The following is a 15,366-nucleotide window of genomic DNA, read 5'->3' as shown; positions in this document are numbered from 1 at the left end:
GCAAAATGTCTAATTATGCTTTCACAGGCTATTTTGTGCACTATTAGCTGACTTGGCAGCACTCACCTGCTATATACAGAAGGAATAACATTCAGTTCCTTGTTTTATGGTTTATTCTGGGTTTGTCTAATGTAGATTTCTCAGAGACAAGTCATCAGGAAAAATGTTTTACCAGTTGTAAATTAAAATGGAGAATTTTTATCCCTTGTAGATATCTAGGGATATAATATGGAATTGGTGGCAAGCTTTTAATTTCCCTCTTATTCTTTGTAAAATTCTAATTGTGGGGTAATTGTCCATGTAGCACACTGTGCTCTGAACACACCACCTCTGGATTCAAGCTGTTGCAAACAGAACCATTTGTTTCTGTCTTCATGTCAGAGTTACCCAAAGTCTGGGTGTATATATATATCAAGGAGTCTGTAATACTAGTGTGTTTCAAAGTGTTAAAAACATGGTTAATTACAGAACTTAAATTAAAATGATCTCTTTTTTTGTCTAGGGCCAAAGGGAACTACATTTGACTTTTCCTGTAAAAGATCCTAACTATGTATTCAAAATGTGATTTTTGTAGTGAGAACATAAGCAAAATATTCCTGGCTTGCTTAAGATCAAATATATGTGCCCATAAATAGATCAGACTAATTTATTTAAGTCATTAATGGCACTTTCTATTTAAAATTACAGTTCCATGCATCTTTTAATTCTTTAACAGGTGTGAAGAGTTCCCAGTCTGTGCAGACTGCTCGCCCTCCTTTCAACAGAGCCATGTCTTTAGACAGCCCTGTGGGCTCAAGCTCTTCCGTGAGGAATGTCAATGCATTCTCCATGTTACAAAAGCAAAACTTGATGGGTGGAAGTCCAAGAATGATTGAAAACCAAGAAAATTTTGGAGCAAATCTAGGTTTGTTGATTGTCTACTAGGAGATCTCATTGTAAAGGAAAAAGCTTTTATGTCTAAAAAGGTTTCAAGATTATATTATAAAGTTTTGTTTAGAAGAAATCTTAATGTTAAAGAATGTTAATTTTACCATCAACATATTAATAATTCTTAATTATTATCGTAGCTTAAATTATAAGAAAATAACTGTTTACTATCTGTGTATCATTATCTTTACTTTTATTAAGTAGTTAAACTGTTTTTTAATATTTTGAGTCTTTAACATATGTTTTTGATGTATAAAAGCAAGTACAGGTCACAATGGTAAGTTAGGTCATTATCATCATCATCCATCATCATCATGACCAGGCTTTGCAAACGAAGATTTGGGAAGGGCTCTACCCACGTTTGTTACAAACACGCTGGTGGCTAAAAAGGCCAATACGAGATAGGCATGTCCGATTGCAAAAGGCACAGCAGAAAGACTCCTTAGATGGTATATTCTGCAAGACATGACTCTTTCTGCATTGTCTTTTCTCCTCAAGGGTGATCCCGCGTGCTTTCTCAAAAGCATCAGCAGCGTTATAGATGGTGTGTCTCCAGGCCTCCTGATTGGAGGCCAGAGTAGATCAGTTATGGTGATCAATATGGCCAAGGCTGAGATGTTCTTTCAGGGAGTCCTTGTATAAGTCATTATGACCTTTAAATACAGGTCATAGGTCATTTAAATAGGCTTATATAGGTTTTTGATGATTTAAAACTTGGCATGGTAAGCTTTAGATGCTTTTTTAGGAGTTCAGTGAATTGCTCTGTCATTAGCAGGTGCACTTGTTGCTGAGATAACAATTCCTAACCCAAAATATGCCTAGATGACAAACCACTGCATTTTCCACTCTTCATTACAGCAACTGCTCCCAACAGGAATGTGGCCATGAATCAGCATCAGCCCGACTGGGGTTTGCCAAACTCCAAGGGGAGCAGGTTGGACCCTGCAGGCTCTGCTGGGCTGTTGAGGGCAGGCCCCGAGTTCAGCCCCGCAGTGCTGCCCCGGCCCGCGGGCGGCTCTGGGGCTCTGCCCCTGCGCTCCCACAGTGTGCCCGCCTCCAGGCCAGGCCTGCAGCAGCCCATGATCCACATGAGTAAGTTCTGCACTTTTTATTGCCCTGCTCAGCGCTATCTCACTGCTTTCTTAGTTAGCATTCATCATAAGAATCTTCTCAATTGTGGTAGAATGCTGTATTTTCATCAAAAGGCTTTTGAAGGTAAAGGCTGTTGTTGTTCCCTGACTGTGACATTCGATGACTTTTTGGTGGGTTTGTTTTCTTCTGGTGTTGTCTGTGTTTCATACATGGATTCTGAGTCTCCAGACTTTGGGGAGATAATTTCTGTGTATTTTTTTCAGTGCAGTGCTTCTCTGCTAAATTCCAGGAACTAAATGGCATCCGTGATTCTATATGTGAAGATATTAATTGAATTCATCATACTTGACATAGATGCTTTTTTTTTGCTGTTAACTTCTTGGTAGTCCATGGTTTTTCAAGTTTTTTTCTCAAGTATTTCAAAATTCTTCTCACATGGAGTAGCCAAATTTCATATAAAACCGCATTGCAAATAGTTTCTCTTCAAAGTATTCAAGTTTGCATGAGAGAAAATAAGCTGCGACTCTAAAATGTGAACAGAGCCTTGAAACCTGTGGGGTTTTTTTGTTCTGTATCTCTAACAAAGGTTTACCCTAGAGCTGAAATTTTCCAGTCTACTGTGCCAATACTGGTATGCCCCAAAATGGCCAAAATAGCATTCCTTCCTTTCCGTTTTTATCATGGAAGGCTACCAGGGCTGTTACCAGTTCTCTTACTGTTTCAATGCAACATGTGGTTTTAGGTTAAATCAGGAAGAAATTTGTGCAGTGCTGACTGAGTCAGAATTCTTCAGCTCAGCTTTCTAAAAATGGTTATTGCCGGGTGATTCCTACAGATATTGGGAAATAATGGATTGACATAAACTCTCCTATGTGTGTCTAGGTAGAGGGAAGGCAAAGAGCAAAATGTTATGTACTTACTGTTTCTTTTGATTTTCACTTTGTATTGGAATTTAAAATGCCAGATATTGATGTCACTATGACAATGTATATTTGCTGGTACCCAGATGTCATTGGCCAGAAATTTCTAATTTTTTTTTTCGTGCTATGTGCTGTATCTATAAGATTCTGATTTGAGGGGCTAAAGGACTAGAAACAGGAGTTCTGCTCTGACAGGGCAGCAGCTTTAGATCACTGTCTGTCATATTTAAATTTGTGGTCTGTTATATTTCTGAAATGATGTTGAGTGTGAGTTTGTGTGTATACACTGCTCATGGAAAGCTCATGAAGCTGCTTGACAATCTGTGTGATCATCCTCAATGCTTTCTCTGAACACCAGGAGAGCAAGATGACACCTTCAGCTTTTAAAAAACACACATGTTTTACCTCACAGGGCCAAATGAGATAAACATTGGCATGGCAGGGAATCCCTATGGACAGCCTGGACCTTCTAACCAGCCTGGATTGTGGCCTGACAACGTGCTGTCCGTGGAGCAAGCGTCCCGGGGTTCACAGAACAGGTAGATTTGGGGAAGGTTTTAAGATAATTTTAAATACAGCTGTTCACTGTTTGTCAGAAGAATTTAAGACCTGGAAAAAAATTTGTGTAGCATACACAGTGGGGATAACAGATGGGAGTCAGAATCCGTTTCCATTTCTGCTGCTGATACGAAACTGGGTATCTTTTACTCCAGCTCCGCAAAAGGCATTGTTAACAAAATCAAGCAATCCCTGAGTTGGGAGGCATGGAGAAAAGAGATGGGAAAATCTGAAATTATATCTCTGTGGCACATGGCAGAAGCCAGGAGAAAACAGAATTTACCTGTGTTCAAGGATACCTGGAAGGTGACTGGACATTTTAGAACCTAAATTTGGGACTGAGGTTGATAAGTCTTACTTCAGTCTTCTGGTGGTTATAGTACTTAAATCATCTCCAGGTCAATATGTTATATAAAAACTGTGGGTTTGATTGTAGTGGTTGTAATGAATTTCTTCGCTGGTGGTCAGGCATTGGAAGGGGCTGCCCTGGGAAGTGGTGGAGTCTCATCCCTGGAGGTGTCCAAGGAATGACTGGACGTGGCTCTCCGTGCTCTGGTCTGGGGGACAAGGTGGGGATTGGGCACAGCTTGGACTCAGTGATCTTGAAGGTCTTTTCCAGTCTTAATGATTCTATGATTTTAATGTTTTTATATTTATAGACAACTAGTTAGAAACTCTTTGGATGACCTCTTATGTTCAGCTCCAAATATGGAAGGCCAGAATGATGAAAGGGCACTTTTGGATCAGCTGCACACATTGCTGAGTAATACAGATGTCACAGGGCTGGAAGAAATTGACAGAGCATTAGGAATTCCTGATCTTGTAAGCCAAGTAAGTAAACAGAGATTTTGGCCATTTATTTTCCAAAATCCTATATTCTTTTGTTACTTGAAAAGAAAGTGAAGAGGGCCTTCTCACTCCCTCTCCTCGCTTCCTCATCTTCATTTTCCTACATCTGCCCTTGGAAACCTCTACACTGAGTAGTGATTTTCATTGGAGAAGCTCAGTATGGATTAAACTTCTTGTGCATTACAAGGAAGATAAAATGGCATACTCGTGTGGAAGTTTATTGTATCATGCCTTGGTGTATAGAGGTGTTTTTTTGGGTGTAATTCATTATAATTCTATAAGCTGGGAATTGTGTTGGATTTTTTTAGTAACCTGTTGTCAGCTGAGCTTATGTTTTGAAATATTGGACTGGCAGTGACGTGTGTGCTTCCATCTCCTTCAGTTCCAGCTTGAATTTGCGTGGCTAGCAAATAGGAGGAAAATGATGAATAATTTGGAACTTGCTAACACACACAAAGTCATTTGTACAAATAGCATTTAAAAGTGTGGAAGGGCTTGACCAATGACACAGATATGCCTGTGTACACACTGTGCAGCAGAGCTGGTTTAAAAGAAAAGTTATAAATTATCACTTTTGCTGTTTCATTAGTTTGGAGAAAAAACTCTCCATGCTGTGTTCTACCCAAGAAACTGCTGGTTGTTGTAATATGCTGTGTTAGTTTTATTGCTTCTTTAGGAATTCCTACTTAAAGAATATACTTCTAGTGAAAGCACTTTTGTATCTGTTGAAGGGACAAGCTTTGGAACCCAAACAAGATTCATTTCAAGGTCAGGAATCTTCCGTCATGATTGACCAGAAGCCTTCGTTATATGGTCAGCCCTATCAAGGGCAAGGGGCAACAATGCCAGGAGGTTTTAGTAACATCCAGGGACAACAGCCATCTTTTAATTCAGTGATGAATCAGATGGGCCAAGCAAGCAACTTCCCACTGCAGAGTGTACATCCCAGGTCCAACGTGATGAGGCCTCGGACCAACACCCCCAAGCAGCTCCGCATGCAGCTCCAGCAGAGGCTTCAGGGCCAGCAGGTAATTCTTTGCTCCTTCATTCACAATTCCTTCGTTTCAGAATGGAATCAGTTGCACATGGAATTGCGTTGCTTCACAAGTATGACAATGGACATGAAAACAGATGATTGAGAGGACAGATCTTTCATTTTGCTGGTGCTTCTCACCAAGTGCCTGATGGCTGTAGGAGTGAAAGAACCTTTATTAGGACAAGCGTTTCTCCATCAGCCTCCCCAGCTACACACTGGATTTGTTCCTGCAGCACTCAACAGTGTTGTGGCTTTAAACAGTGCTCTTGAACAATGTAGCTCTGGATGATCTCTTTGTCCATGTTCATTTAGGTATTTTCTTTTGGATGAAAGGTGAGATACAGCCACATAGAGGGTAACAGTAGTTTGAAAGCACTGCTTACAAAATTGGTGCATGATTTCAGCAGTGAATTCCCCATGTGGAAATGCAGGCCTGGTATCAAATACAATGTACAAAGAAAACTTGGAAAACTGAGCTACTGCTGTGTGATGCTGAATGGTGATGTTTGATCCGTGTTCTCTCTGGTTTTCTGTGACACTAGTTCAGTCTGTGTGGCTTTGCCCTTATGTCAGGGAGAGGGAAGGAGACAGAATTTTATTATTTTAAGCAAATCTAGTGGTTATATCCTTTTGCCCAAAACATGATTTGGAACAAATAAATAGTCTGCTCTTTATTCTTAAAGAGTGCTAATTTCAAGGGAAATAAAAACCCAAAGCCTGGTAGTACTGCACTGTTTGGAGGGTTTTTCTTTTTGTGTGTGTTTGAGATGCTTAACCAAATGGTTTGGTTCTGTGGGTACATCAGACAAGGCAAAAATTAACCATTGCACTTCATGGACTCAAGAAGTCTGTAAGTAAATTTTTTTTGCAGGAGTTGCCTTTACTTTGTTGAGATACTGTTATTTTCAGGCTAATTCTGCTAAAATGTCTTTTTCCAAGTTCATGAATCAGACCCGTCAGACACTTGAAATGAAAATGGAAAGTCCAGTCAGTGGAAATACCTCAGCAATGAGACCAGTTATGCAGCCACAGGTGGTGGGATCACAGGTAAGTAATTATTACACTGTTTGGAATTTTGACATTCTTTCATGATTCCACAGCATTCCTCTTTGGTTTTGTCCCTCTGTACAATTAAAAAAAGGTGATTTTTTTACCTCCCTTATTGCTGAGACTGCAGAGGGATTTGTTCATTAGGTCATGTTATCAATTCAGTTTGCCAATAGTTTTTCGATGTAGAATATATCTAATCGACTTTATAATCTGTTTAGCACTAATGACAATTTAATGAAAACCTTTGTTTAATATTTTGATGATTTTTTTTTGTACTGGCTGTGGGGTTTTCTTAACTTCCTGTTCTGATAATGGATATGCTGGGTCTTAGAAGGAGTGTAGGTGGTTTGATTGACTCTGTCGTGATTTCATTTGTAAAAACATTTTCTAATATGATTTTTCTTTTCTTTGGGGGATAGCAGCAAGGTTTTCTTAATGCTCAAATGGTGGCTCAGCGTAACAGGGAACTAATAAGTCACCATTTTAGACAACAGAGGATGGCAATGATGATGCAGCAGCAACAGCAACCTCAGGCCTTCAGTCCACCACCAAATGTGACTGCCACAGGAAGCATGGATAGTGCTTTGACAGGCCCTCCAATGGCTCAAGTTCCTCCACAGCAATTCCCCTATCCACCTAATTATGGTACTAGTACTAACATGTTTTGGGTTTTTTTCATCTGTCTGGTTTTCTTTTCCCTGTCTTTTATTAACCCCAAACTACCTAAAATACCAATCATTCTGAAAAATGGAATATACTGCTACAAAAAAAAGATGACATTTCCCTTTCCAATCACTGCAAGAAGATAAACTAAAAGTACAAGGTGATGATAACTGAAGTATATTGTATCTCCTTTGTTTTAAGGTTTAAGCCAACAACCTGATCCTGCATTTAGCAGAGTATCAAGCCCTCCCAACCCAATGATATCATCAAGAATTGGACCCTCCCAGAATCCTGTGCTGCAGCATCCTCAGCCAGCAGCAATGTACCAGTCCTCAGAGATGAAGGGCTGGCCATCGGGAAGCATGGCCAGGAACAGGTGAACTGCACAGTTACAGCCTGCTTCTCAAAAAGTGTCTTTCCTTTTGTTTAAAGTTGAAACCACGTTAAATAGCTTGGAGTAGGAAACGGATTTAGAAGAGGAAAAAATCACTGTCTTTCTGGTGTCTGTATTATCCTTGATCCTGCTCTGGTTAAAGAAATAGAGTGATTAAGTGTATTTTATGCTCTAGCTTCATTGATTCATATTGGACCTCTGCAGTCTTAGTAACCAGGAGCAACACTCAGTCTTTAAATATTGAAAAAATAACTTGTGGGGAAATACAAAAGTTCAGAATAGTATCACAGTGGATGATACAGCCCTAACAGGAGCCTCCAGAAAGGTTTCACCCAGCACACAGATACTTCTCTGTGTTTCTAAAAATTCAAAATTCCTTTTGGGAGGGAAATTTGTTTCCACATGAAACAGACATTGGGTAGAAACAAGTAAATGTGAAAACAGTTTTCTCTTTCATGTGTTGCCAGCTGGTGCAGGGAAGGCAATGTATCAATGTGTAAACCTTTCGAAAGGTAATTTTATTTGTCCTTTTGTGCCTCAGTTCTTTCCCCCAGCAGCAGTTCAGCCATCAGGGCAATCCAGCAGCCTACAGTATGATGCACATGAATGGCGGCAGTGGCCACATGGGACAGATGAGTATTAATGCCATGCCTATGTCAGGAATGCCCATGGGCCCAGACCAGGTGAGTTGTTCCTACAGACTGACAAAAAGATGCTGACTCTTTCCACTGAGTAGGGGCTGCTTCCATCCATTCCTCTGGCACAGTCCTGCTCTCAGTTATCCTGTTCATATTTACATCTGTGGGACCTGCCAGTTTTATGTGCAAAGAGACACCTTATTATTGATGATACGTAATCCAATCCATGATGCACCTAAGCTGGGTGCTGTGAGTAGCTGCTGACTTTTAAATATCATAGGTAGGATCAAGACTTAGATTGCACAAAGGATGATGAAATACTTCTGAACCTGGAGAAACCCCAGAAAGCCACCCCTGGACATTGTGAAAACCATCTTCAGCAGATGCTGAAAATTATATGTACTAGCTCTTATGAGTCAAGAATCCTGATAGTGCTGCTGATAGTTACCTTAGAATAGCTTGTGTATGCATAGCCAGAAACTATGGGAAATACAGGCCCCTCATTTAGGGGGAAAACGTGCTAATAATGGGCCCTGAAAAGAGAGATGAATTACAGAATATTGCTGCACTCTTTCCACAAAATACCAAGGGATGAGCAACATAATACTGACATAAGCTAAATCTATCCAAGTAAAATGTACCTCAGGAAATTTTGTCCAAGGTACCTGAGGAAAATCATCTGAGGACTTCTGGGCGATAAGTAGGGGTTTGGAGGACTTTGATACAACAAATGCCTTTTATAAAGGGGAAAATGAAGGGGAAATGTCAGATTTTCCAAACCTACATGAAGATACCCAAATAGTGTGTTTAGGAGATTCTGGGAGATCATTTCTCTTCTAGATATTTATTTTCAAAGAAGTGGAGCACTGAAAAGCTACTCTTCTGCTTGCAGACATTGATTATCAGTAGGTTCCTCTTCCAAATGCAGTATGTGGACTATTTCTTTTTTTCAGCAAAGGTGTTTTTTATTTTCTCTGATGATTGTTTCTTCTTTTCTTTAGCAGAAGTACTGCTGACACCAGAACCACATCTTCAAGCAAGAAAGGCTGTATTACTGATGCACTAGTGTTGGAAAGGAAGATGACTCAGACTGGGCTTGCAGAAACCAGTGCTAAGTTAATCACCGTGACGTCCTAAGTTACTTCATTCAGAGGAAAAAATAAGCCAAAAAAAAAGAACCCTATCCTTCCACCCAAAAAAAAAAAAATTTTTAGTAGAAGAAGTCTCTGTATTACTGTATATTGTGGAGTACAAAAAAAGTTTGTTAATATTTTTGGCGCTCTTCCTCTAGAACTGTGAATTTGGTAATGGCATTTTAGTAGATTTGATGGGTAGGCTCCTGGTGTACCAGATCTGTTTACTGTATCCAAAGCCCTTCAACTACAGGCAGACAAAAGTGCCTGGAGAAGTCACAGTGGTAAGAATTTTTGATTTCTCTAGTAACAGTATCTGACAGAGAATGTAGTCTTAGCCTTGACTCTTTTTATATTAACTCCTGAATATAAATGCTGCTTTTAGTCTCTTACCCCCAAGAGTCAGGGATTTCCCAAGCAAAGTAGCAGTGCAAAATGAATTGGCACATTCTAGTCCAAAATCCTGTCCACTGAAGCCAAGGGTTAAAAAGAGAGGATAAACAGTTTAAATTATTTAAACACAGTTGTGACTAATATTTACATATTGCTGTGCAGCTGAGTGCACTTTATAGAAGACTATATAAATGGATTAATGCAATATCTTTGATAAGGACTTAATATGAAGGTAGGGGTGTACTCATGTTCCTTCTCAAACACAATCTCTTAAGAATTATTTGAAAAGACTGCATAATGTAATGTTTTCTGTGAATGGAAATTAGAGCAATAATCTTTCATCTTTTTTGGAAAATAACTTCAGAAAAGGCAAGGCATTGCAGTCAGAATCAGAATTTTGCAGTCTTTTTGTGAATAAATTTTGTAAATATGATCTTTAAGATAATGTATTATATATATGACTTTTGTAGGTCACTAACTCATTTTTGCAGAGTTTGTGAAGCTAAATATTTAACAAAATCGATTTCTGTAAACTCAGTGTAGTTGAGGTCCAAATAGAATTTTTCTTTAATTAGATTTAGTGACTTTAAAGCTGGGTGACTTTGGCCCACATATTTCTCTTTTTTGGTCTTCAACGCTTCATTTATTTTTACATCTTTAACATATAGCTTTTTATCAAAAAAAGACCGGTTGTAAAATGCTTTCTCCACCTGTGAGCACTTTTGTTACATGTCTTTTTTTACAGAAGGCAGTTTGACACAAAGGCTCTGCATTGTGAGATGTCCCAGCTTGTCAGGACAGTCGTGTCTTTCTGTAATAGGTCACCTTTTCAGCTGATGAATCTGGATTGTGTCTTTTTTGGTCAATTTTAATGAACTCTAAATGTTATCTTTGGAAATGTTTGTCTGTTGCAAAATATTTGTTGTTACATGACATCCAGAAATCTTCAAGGATATTAAGCCACACTTTAACCAAATGTCTGCACCTACATTGGATTGTTCTAATAGGAAGGAATGTATTTTCTAAGCAGCTTTCTCTGATATCAGTATTTAAGTCTGGTTACATATTATTTGCTGATAATGTGGGGGTTTTTTTTCCCCTCCATTTTGGGGCCTTGGAATGAAGATCCCTTTGCAGTTTTTAAAGTTACAACAAGTCAAACCTCTAAACTTCCCTAAGTGATGACCCAGAAATGTTTCAGATGTGTGGTGCTCCTATTCTGTTGTTCATTGTGTAATGGAAGACTGATTTCTCCCAAGTGAGTACAAAAAACCAACCCTGAGCTGTGTTCTTTATTGCTTGTTCTTGGTACATTAGCAAGAGGTGGTTTTATTGTTCAGAATATTCGGTGATCTTCCATTTTAATAGAAATAACTCTAAATAGAAATAGTCTCAAAACATTCATCCTTAGCATCCAGCCAGTTGTATTCCAAAGGGAATGTAGATCAGTCAATCTCTGCCATTAGCACTGAGTAAACAGAGTAGGTGACAGCATTTATTTGAAATCTTCTGTCCACTTCACGTGTGTTTTTTAATGCATAACTTTTAAAAGCCTGAGGAACTTTTCTCTTTTTTTTTCCTTTTTTACATTTCTTAGAACATATCTATTTAAGTGCTGCCCACTGAAGTTGAAAGGCAACAATCGCATGCTTTTTATATCAGATCAGAGCAGAACAATCTTTATATTTTGTAGTTGTTCATTATATTGATGGAAACTACAAACCGTGGTTGCTTTCATTAGGTGAGCTCTTAGGACTATGGACTGCTTTAGACATCCTGCCCTACAATTTTTGTAAAGTGATTCTGTTTATACATCTATGTTTAACTGGTACCTGACTGATGTTTTAAGGATCATCATTTTCTCGTCTGTGTTTAGATTGTACCTTTTTTTTTTTTTTTTGCTGAATCCAAAGATTTTTAGTTTAAACTTGATTAAGGGGGAGGGGGCATTTTTAAAAAGCATTGATGACATCTTTCTTGGCATAGTACATCTAGTTTGAAATCTGCTGATGTTTAGTTATTGCCATCAATTTTGCTTTGGTTCTGTAGCAGCAGATTTCTCTGAATGTTTTTAAAAAACAACCTGTATAACATTATTCAACAGTAAGAGATCAATTAGCTAGTACAGCCACCTCTGATCACAGCTGCATAAATGTGTTGTTTTTACTACATGTCTCTTCTGATCACAGAAACCATGTGGTTATTAATAAAACTCACATGTAATACTTTTTTTCTTGGCCTAAAATACTGCTTTCAAAGTTAGAAAATCCAAACCACGTTTCAGTCACAAGACAAAACTTATCTGAATGTTGCACCAATTAGCACACCTTTTATTTTAGAATTTATGTGCAGACTACCAGATGACAGAATGATACAGCAAGTATGAAACCATGTAATTCTGAGAGCAATATTTTAAAAAATTCTCAGGAGAAGGCATACAGTATTGAGAACTGCATTTAAGTTTAGTTTACATTGTAAGTATTGCTTGAAATATCTGTATCTTTATTTTGCAAAACAGAAAAATCATGGAGACTGATTTATAAAAGAGTTGGTTGTAAGGTATTACCGCCCTTCTGGCTTTTGTGTTTGGGTGTTAATAATAATGTAAATAAAGGTTTCTATTTAAAATCAGAACATGATTAGCTGTCTAATACTTTAAGGTTCGTGACTGTATCCTGCAAAGGTCAGAGAAAATTTGGTGCTGCCACTGAGGAAAACTGTGCAGAGAATGATTTCCATCTTCTCCTAATTGGCTGCAAAAGCTGAGGGAGCAACAACTGCGACCTTTCCCTGTTGGGACCCATTTAGCATCGAGAGCACCTGGGATGTGTTGTCTTTGTCAACTCCAACAGCAGTTTGTACAAGAGCTGAAAGGTGAAGAGGGGGCAGCTTTCCCCAATTTGGCAACAACTTACCTTTCACAAAATAGCAGCTGCTTCTTGTGTCCCAAACAACCCCACAGCTCAGTGGGCTGTGTAAAGGAACAAGGTAACTTTTTTCAACAGGAGCAGGAACACTGGGCCCTGCAGGATTTTCACCATCACACCCTCAGCTGGCCAAGGACTAAAGGCTGAACACACAAAAAAAAGGTAAGTGCCAATTTTTTTATATCTAAACTCAGATTCTTTCTGTAAAGTTTAGCAGATGGCTAAAATTTTTCTCTGGGAAGCAGCAAAAAATGTGTTTCATTTTTTACTTATTTGTATTGATTCAGGATCTCATCATCTAATAGATATTTCTAATAATCCATGACAGCTGTAACAAGTTGCAAAGAAAATCTATGTCTAGATTAAGACAGACAATCATATTTTACTTCCATAATTAAAAAAAGCTTGCAAGAAAACTTTGGGAAGTATATTTGACTTACCACATGTAATACAAATACTCAAGCCTAGTCTTGCTGTATAGCACATTTACAAAGACTCCACTTCTGCTTTTTGAGCAGGTTTTTGTGTTATGAGGGTTTTTTTGTTTGTTTGTGTTTTTTTTTCCTTAGTTCCTAAATCCAAGTATATTTTTTGAGTAGGGGGCTGTGGTACCAGAGATCTATATGCCTGGGTATGATTCCACTTGATTCTCCTTATGTGCAAAACCAGGAAGAGTTCCAAAATAATTTCCATGCTGTAATTTTTTTTTTACACTGCATTTCTAAAAGAGCAAGTTAAGTTTCTGTTTTAAAAGAAAAAGTACCGCTGTTAGGAGTGAAGGCCACAGTTGGTCAAGTCCTGCCCCATGAGCACCCTCGGGCACGTGCCTTTAAAATAGGTACCAGAGTACCATGAATTATAAATACAAATCTCACCACTAGTGCCTGTGCTACAATGGCCTGTACTACAATGTATTTAATAACGTCCTTATGAAAATACTCAAATAACTGTACACTGTGCTTCTTAAGTAAAATGATAGGGGTTTTTTTTCCCTTTAAAAGCCTTTAAACAGTAACTGTCATTCAGAACTTCAACTTTTTTTGTAGACTAAACTATTAACTAGATTATTCTTTATTGACTACAAGTATTGAACTTCTCAGAGCTGCCTTTTTTAAAAAATAAATGTAAAAGTTACATTGCTGAGCAAACACTGCTTTCTCAAAGGAGTTGTTTTGGTTTTGAACATACAATAGGTTATTACCACAAAAAAAAAACTTCATACATATCTGATTTTGTTAAAATTTGAGATGTACATTTACTGAAATTCTTCAGTACTTCTAAAAATGGATGAATTCTGACACGTCCTAAGCAAAAGTAAGTAACATTTTGAGAAACGGGGCATGGGCATTACACTCTTTTTATTAACAAAATTCTTTACAACCTGAAGGAATTGCTTTGCAAACAGTATATTGAGCAATATTTTACACAACCCCTCCAAAAATCTGTTAGTGAAGATTTTCTCTCATCTTCATAGAGGTGGCAGTAGGATGGACAAACAGACATGGAACTAAAAGGTATCCTCAGAGGAGACTGGAGAGATGTCGTGGTGTTGAGAACACTCAGTGCTGCTCAAATTCTGTTCAACCACTGCCTTTACCCCAGTGAGAGGCAAAAGCATCCATGGTTTCTAGATCTTGCTTTAGAGTTATGCTTGGCTTTGAAGTGTTTTTCATGACAACTGAAGAGAAAGTTGAACTGCAAATTGTTTTGAGTTTCCCTCAGCTGTCTGTGGAAACGCTGCCGCTGGAATGGCTCTCTTTGGGATGGGGCTGTGCTTCCTCTTCTCTCAATTCCTGGCTCAGCGTTACTTGTGTCTTCTGGAAGCAAAATGCCTTGTGAAGCAGGTGAGGTATAATCCAAAGCAAAAAGCAGGTACGATAGTGGAGTTCAGAGACCTGTATTTCTGACAGCATTTCCCATAGTTTCACTGCATCTATTTAACTCACTCACCAGTGCAAACGTTCTACCTATTTCAGCCTCAAAGTTTATCCAGTCCTTCAGGCTAATGTTACAATTCATTTAGTCTGTACATGGATTCAAGTTCTGGCCAGTTTGTATCCTCATGGAGGTGCAGCAGTTGGGGAGATTAGCCCTCCCAGCCTTCCCACAGTTGTCCTCTTTAAAATAAAACAAACACATTTTTAGTGTATAACATTCCAGTAGAAAGCAGTTAAATATTTTTAATGATTCCATGCAGTAAAAGACAATGGAAACACTGTGCACCACCTATAAAACCATAGCAGGTGTATGACAGAAACAGTCCAACTCTGTTTGAAACTTCAACCTGTACAAAGCTTGTTAATTCAAGCTTCATTCTGGTTCTAAAGCCAGTCTTAAATCTCTTCAACTAGAAATAAAAATACTCTATTTACATGAGCAAATCCTCTTGGGCAAGTGAGAAGGCCAGACTGTGTCTAGGAAGGGACATGTGCATATTTTTTCCACTGCACAGTTTGAGAGGACTTTATGATTTTTAATGAACTGAAATCTCTGCCTTCTTTTTAAGGGGAGATTCAGAGACAGTAACTTTTTAAGTACTTAAATTTGTATCTCGCCTTTGAGCTCTGGCAGGTTGAGAACTGATTATCATTGTCAAGTTTTAAAGGGCAGCTCAGTAAGAAAAAAGCACTTTTAGATACAAATCTGTCTTGTAGTCTACTTTCTGTTTTAACTTCCTTTTTTTGCTCACAACAGAAGGCTGTGGTCGGATAAAGAGCAAGAAAGTACAAGGTACTCTCTCTCTGCTCGTGAGAAATTACAGTCGGTTTTGTTCTTTCTGGATTGGG

At 38.5% G+C, this 15,366-nt stretch overlaps 2 protein-coding genes across 11 annotated transcripts in view; one reads left to right on the top strand and one right to left on the bottom strand.

Annotated features, from left to right (window-relative positions):
• NCOA3 (nuclear receptor coactivator 3) overlaps positions 1 to 12,284 on the top strand; it is a 72,259-nt gene extending 59,975 nt beyond the window's left edge. For 3 of the 5 annotated variants that reach the window (XM_027697493.1, XM_027697490.1, XM_027697491.1), the window contains exons 15-25: positions 716 to 904; positions 1,786 to 2,019; positions 3,352 to 3,478; positions 4,157 to 4,328; positions 5,075 to 5,374; positions 6,322 to 6,429; positions 6,855 to 7,077; positions 7,297 to 7,471; positions 8,031 to 8,172; positions 9,132 to 9,229; positions 9,263 to 12,284. In XM_027697493.1, coding sequence (XP_027553294.1) covers positions 716 to 904; positions 1,786 to 2,019; positions 3,352 to 3,478; positions 4,157 to 4,328; positions 5,075 to 5,374; positions 6,322 to 6,429; positions 6,855 to 7,077; positions 7,297 to 7,471; positions 8,031 to 8,172; positions 9,132 to 9,143 — 1,682 coding nt within the window. In that variant the 3' untranslated portion in view covers positions 9,144 to 9,229; positions 9,263 to 12,284. The remainder of the gene's footprint in view (positions 1 to 715; positions 905 to 1,785; positions 2,020 to 3,351; positions 3,479 to 4,156; positions 4,329 to 5,074; positions 5,375 to 6,321; positions 6,430 to 6,854; positions 7,078 to 7,296; positions 7,472 to 8,030; positions 8,173 to 9,131; positions 9,230 to 9,262) is intronic. The other 2 variants (XM_027697494.1, XM_027697492.1) reach the window with 1 other exon arrangement.
• Positions 12,285 to 13,242: 958 nt separating this feature from the next.
• SULF2 (sulfatase 2) overlaps positions 13,243 to 15,366 on the bottom strand; it is a 116,798-nt gene continuing 114,674 nt past the window's right edge. For 5 of the 6 annotated variants that reach the window (XM_027697501.1, XM_027697495.1, XM_027697499.1 and 2 more), the window contains one exon: positions 14,571 to 14,697. In XM_027697501.1, coding sequence (XP_027553302.1) covers positions 14,667 to 14,697 — 31 coding nt within the window. In that variant the 3' untranslated portion in view covers positions 14,571 to 14,666. Of the gene's footprint in view, positions 14,698 to 15,366 lie in introns of all 6 variants that reach the window. The other variant, XM_027697500.1, reaches the window with a different exon arrangement.

This window comes from Neopelma chrysocephalum, unplaced genomic scaffold (genome assembly GCF_003984885.1).
Source record: "Neopelma chrysocephalum unplaced genomic scaffold, ASM398488v2 Primary Assembly neopelma1_119, whole genome shotgun sequence".
Classification (NCBI taxonomy): domain Eukaryota; kingdom Metazoa; phylum Chordata; class Aves; order Passeriformes; family Pipridae; genus Neopelma; species Neopelma chrysocephalum.
This window is presented reverse-complemented; position numbering and strand designations above follow the sequence as displayed.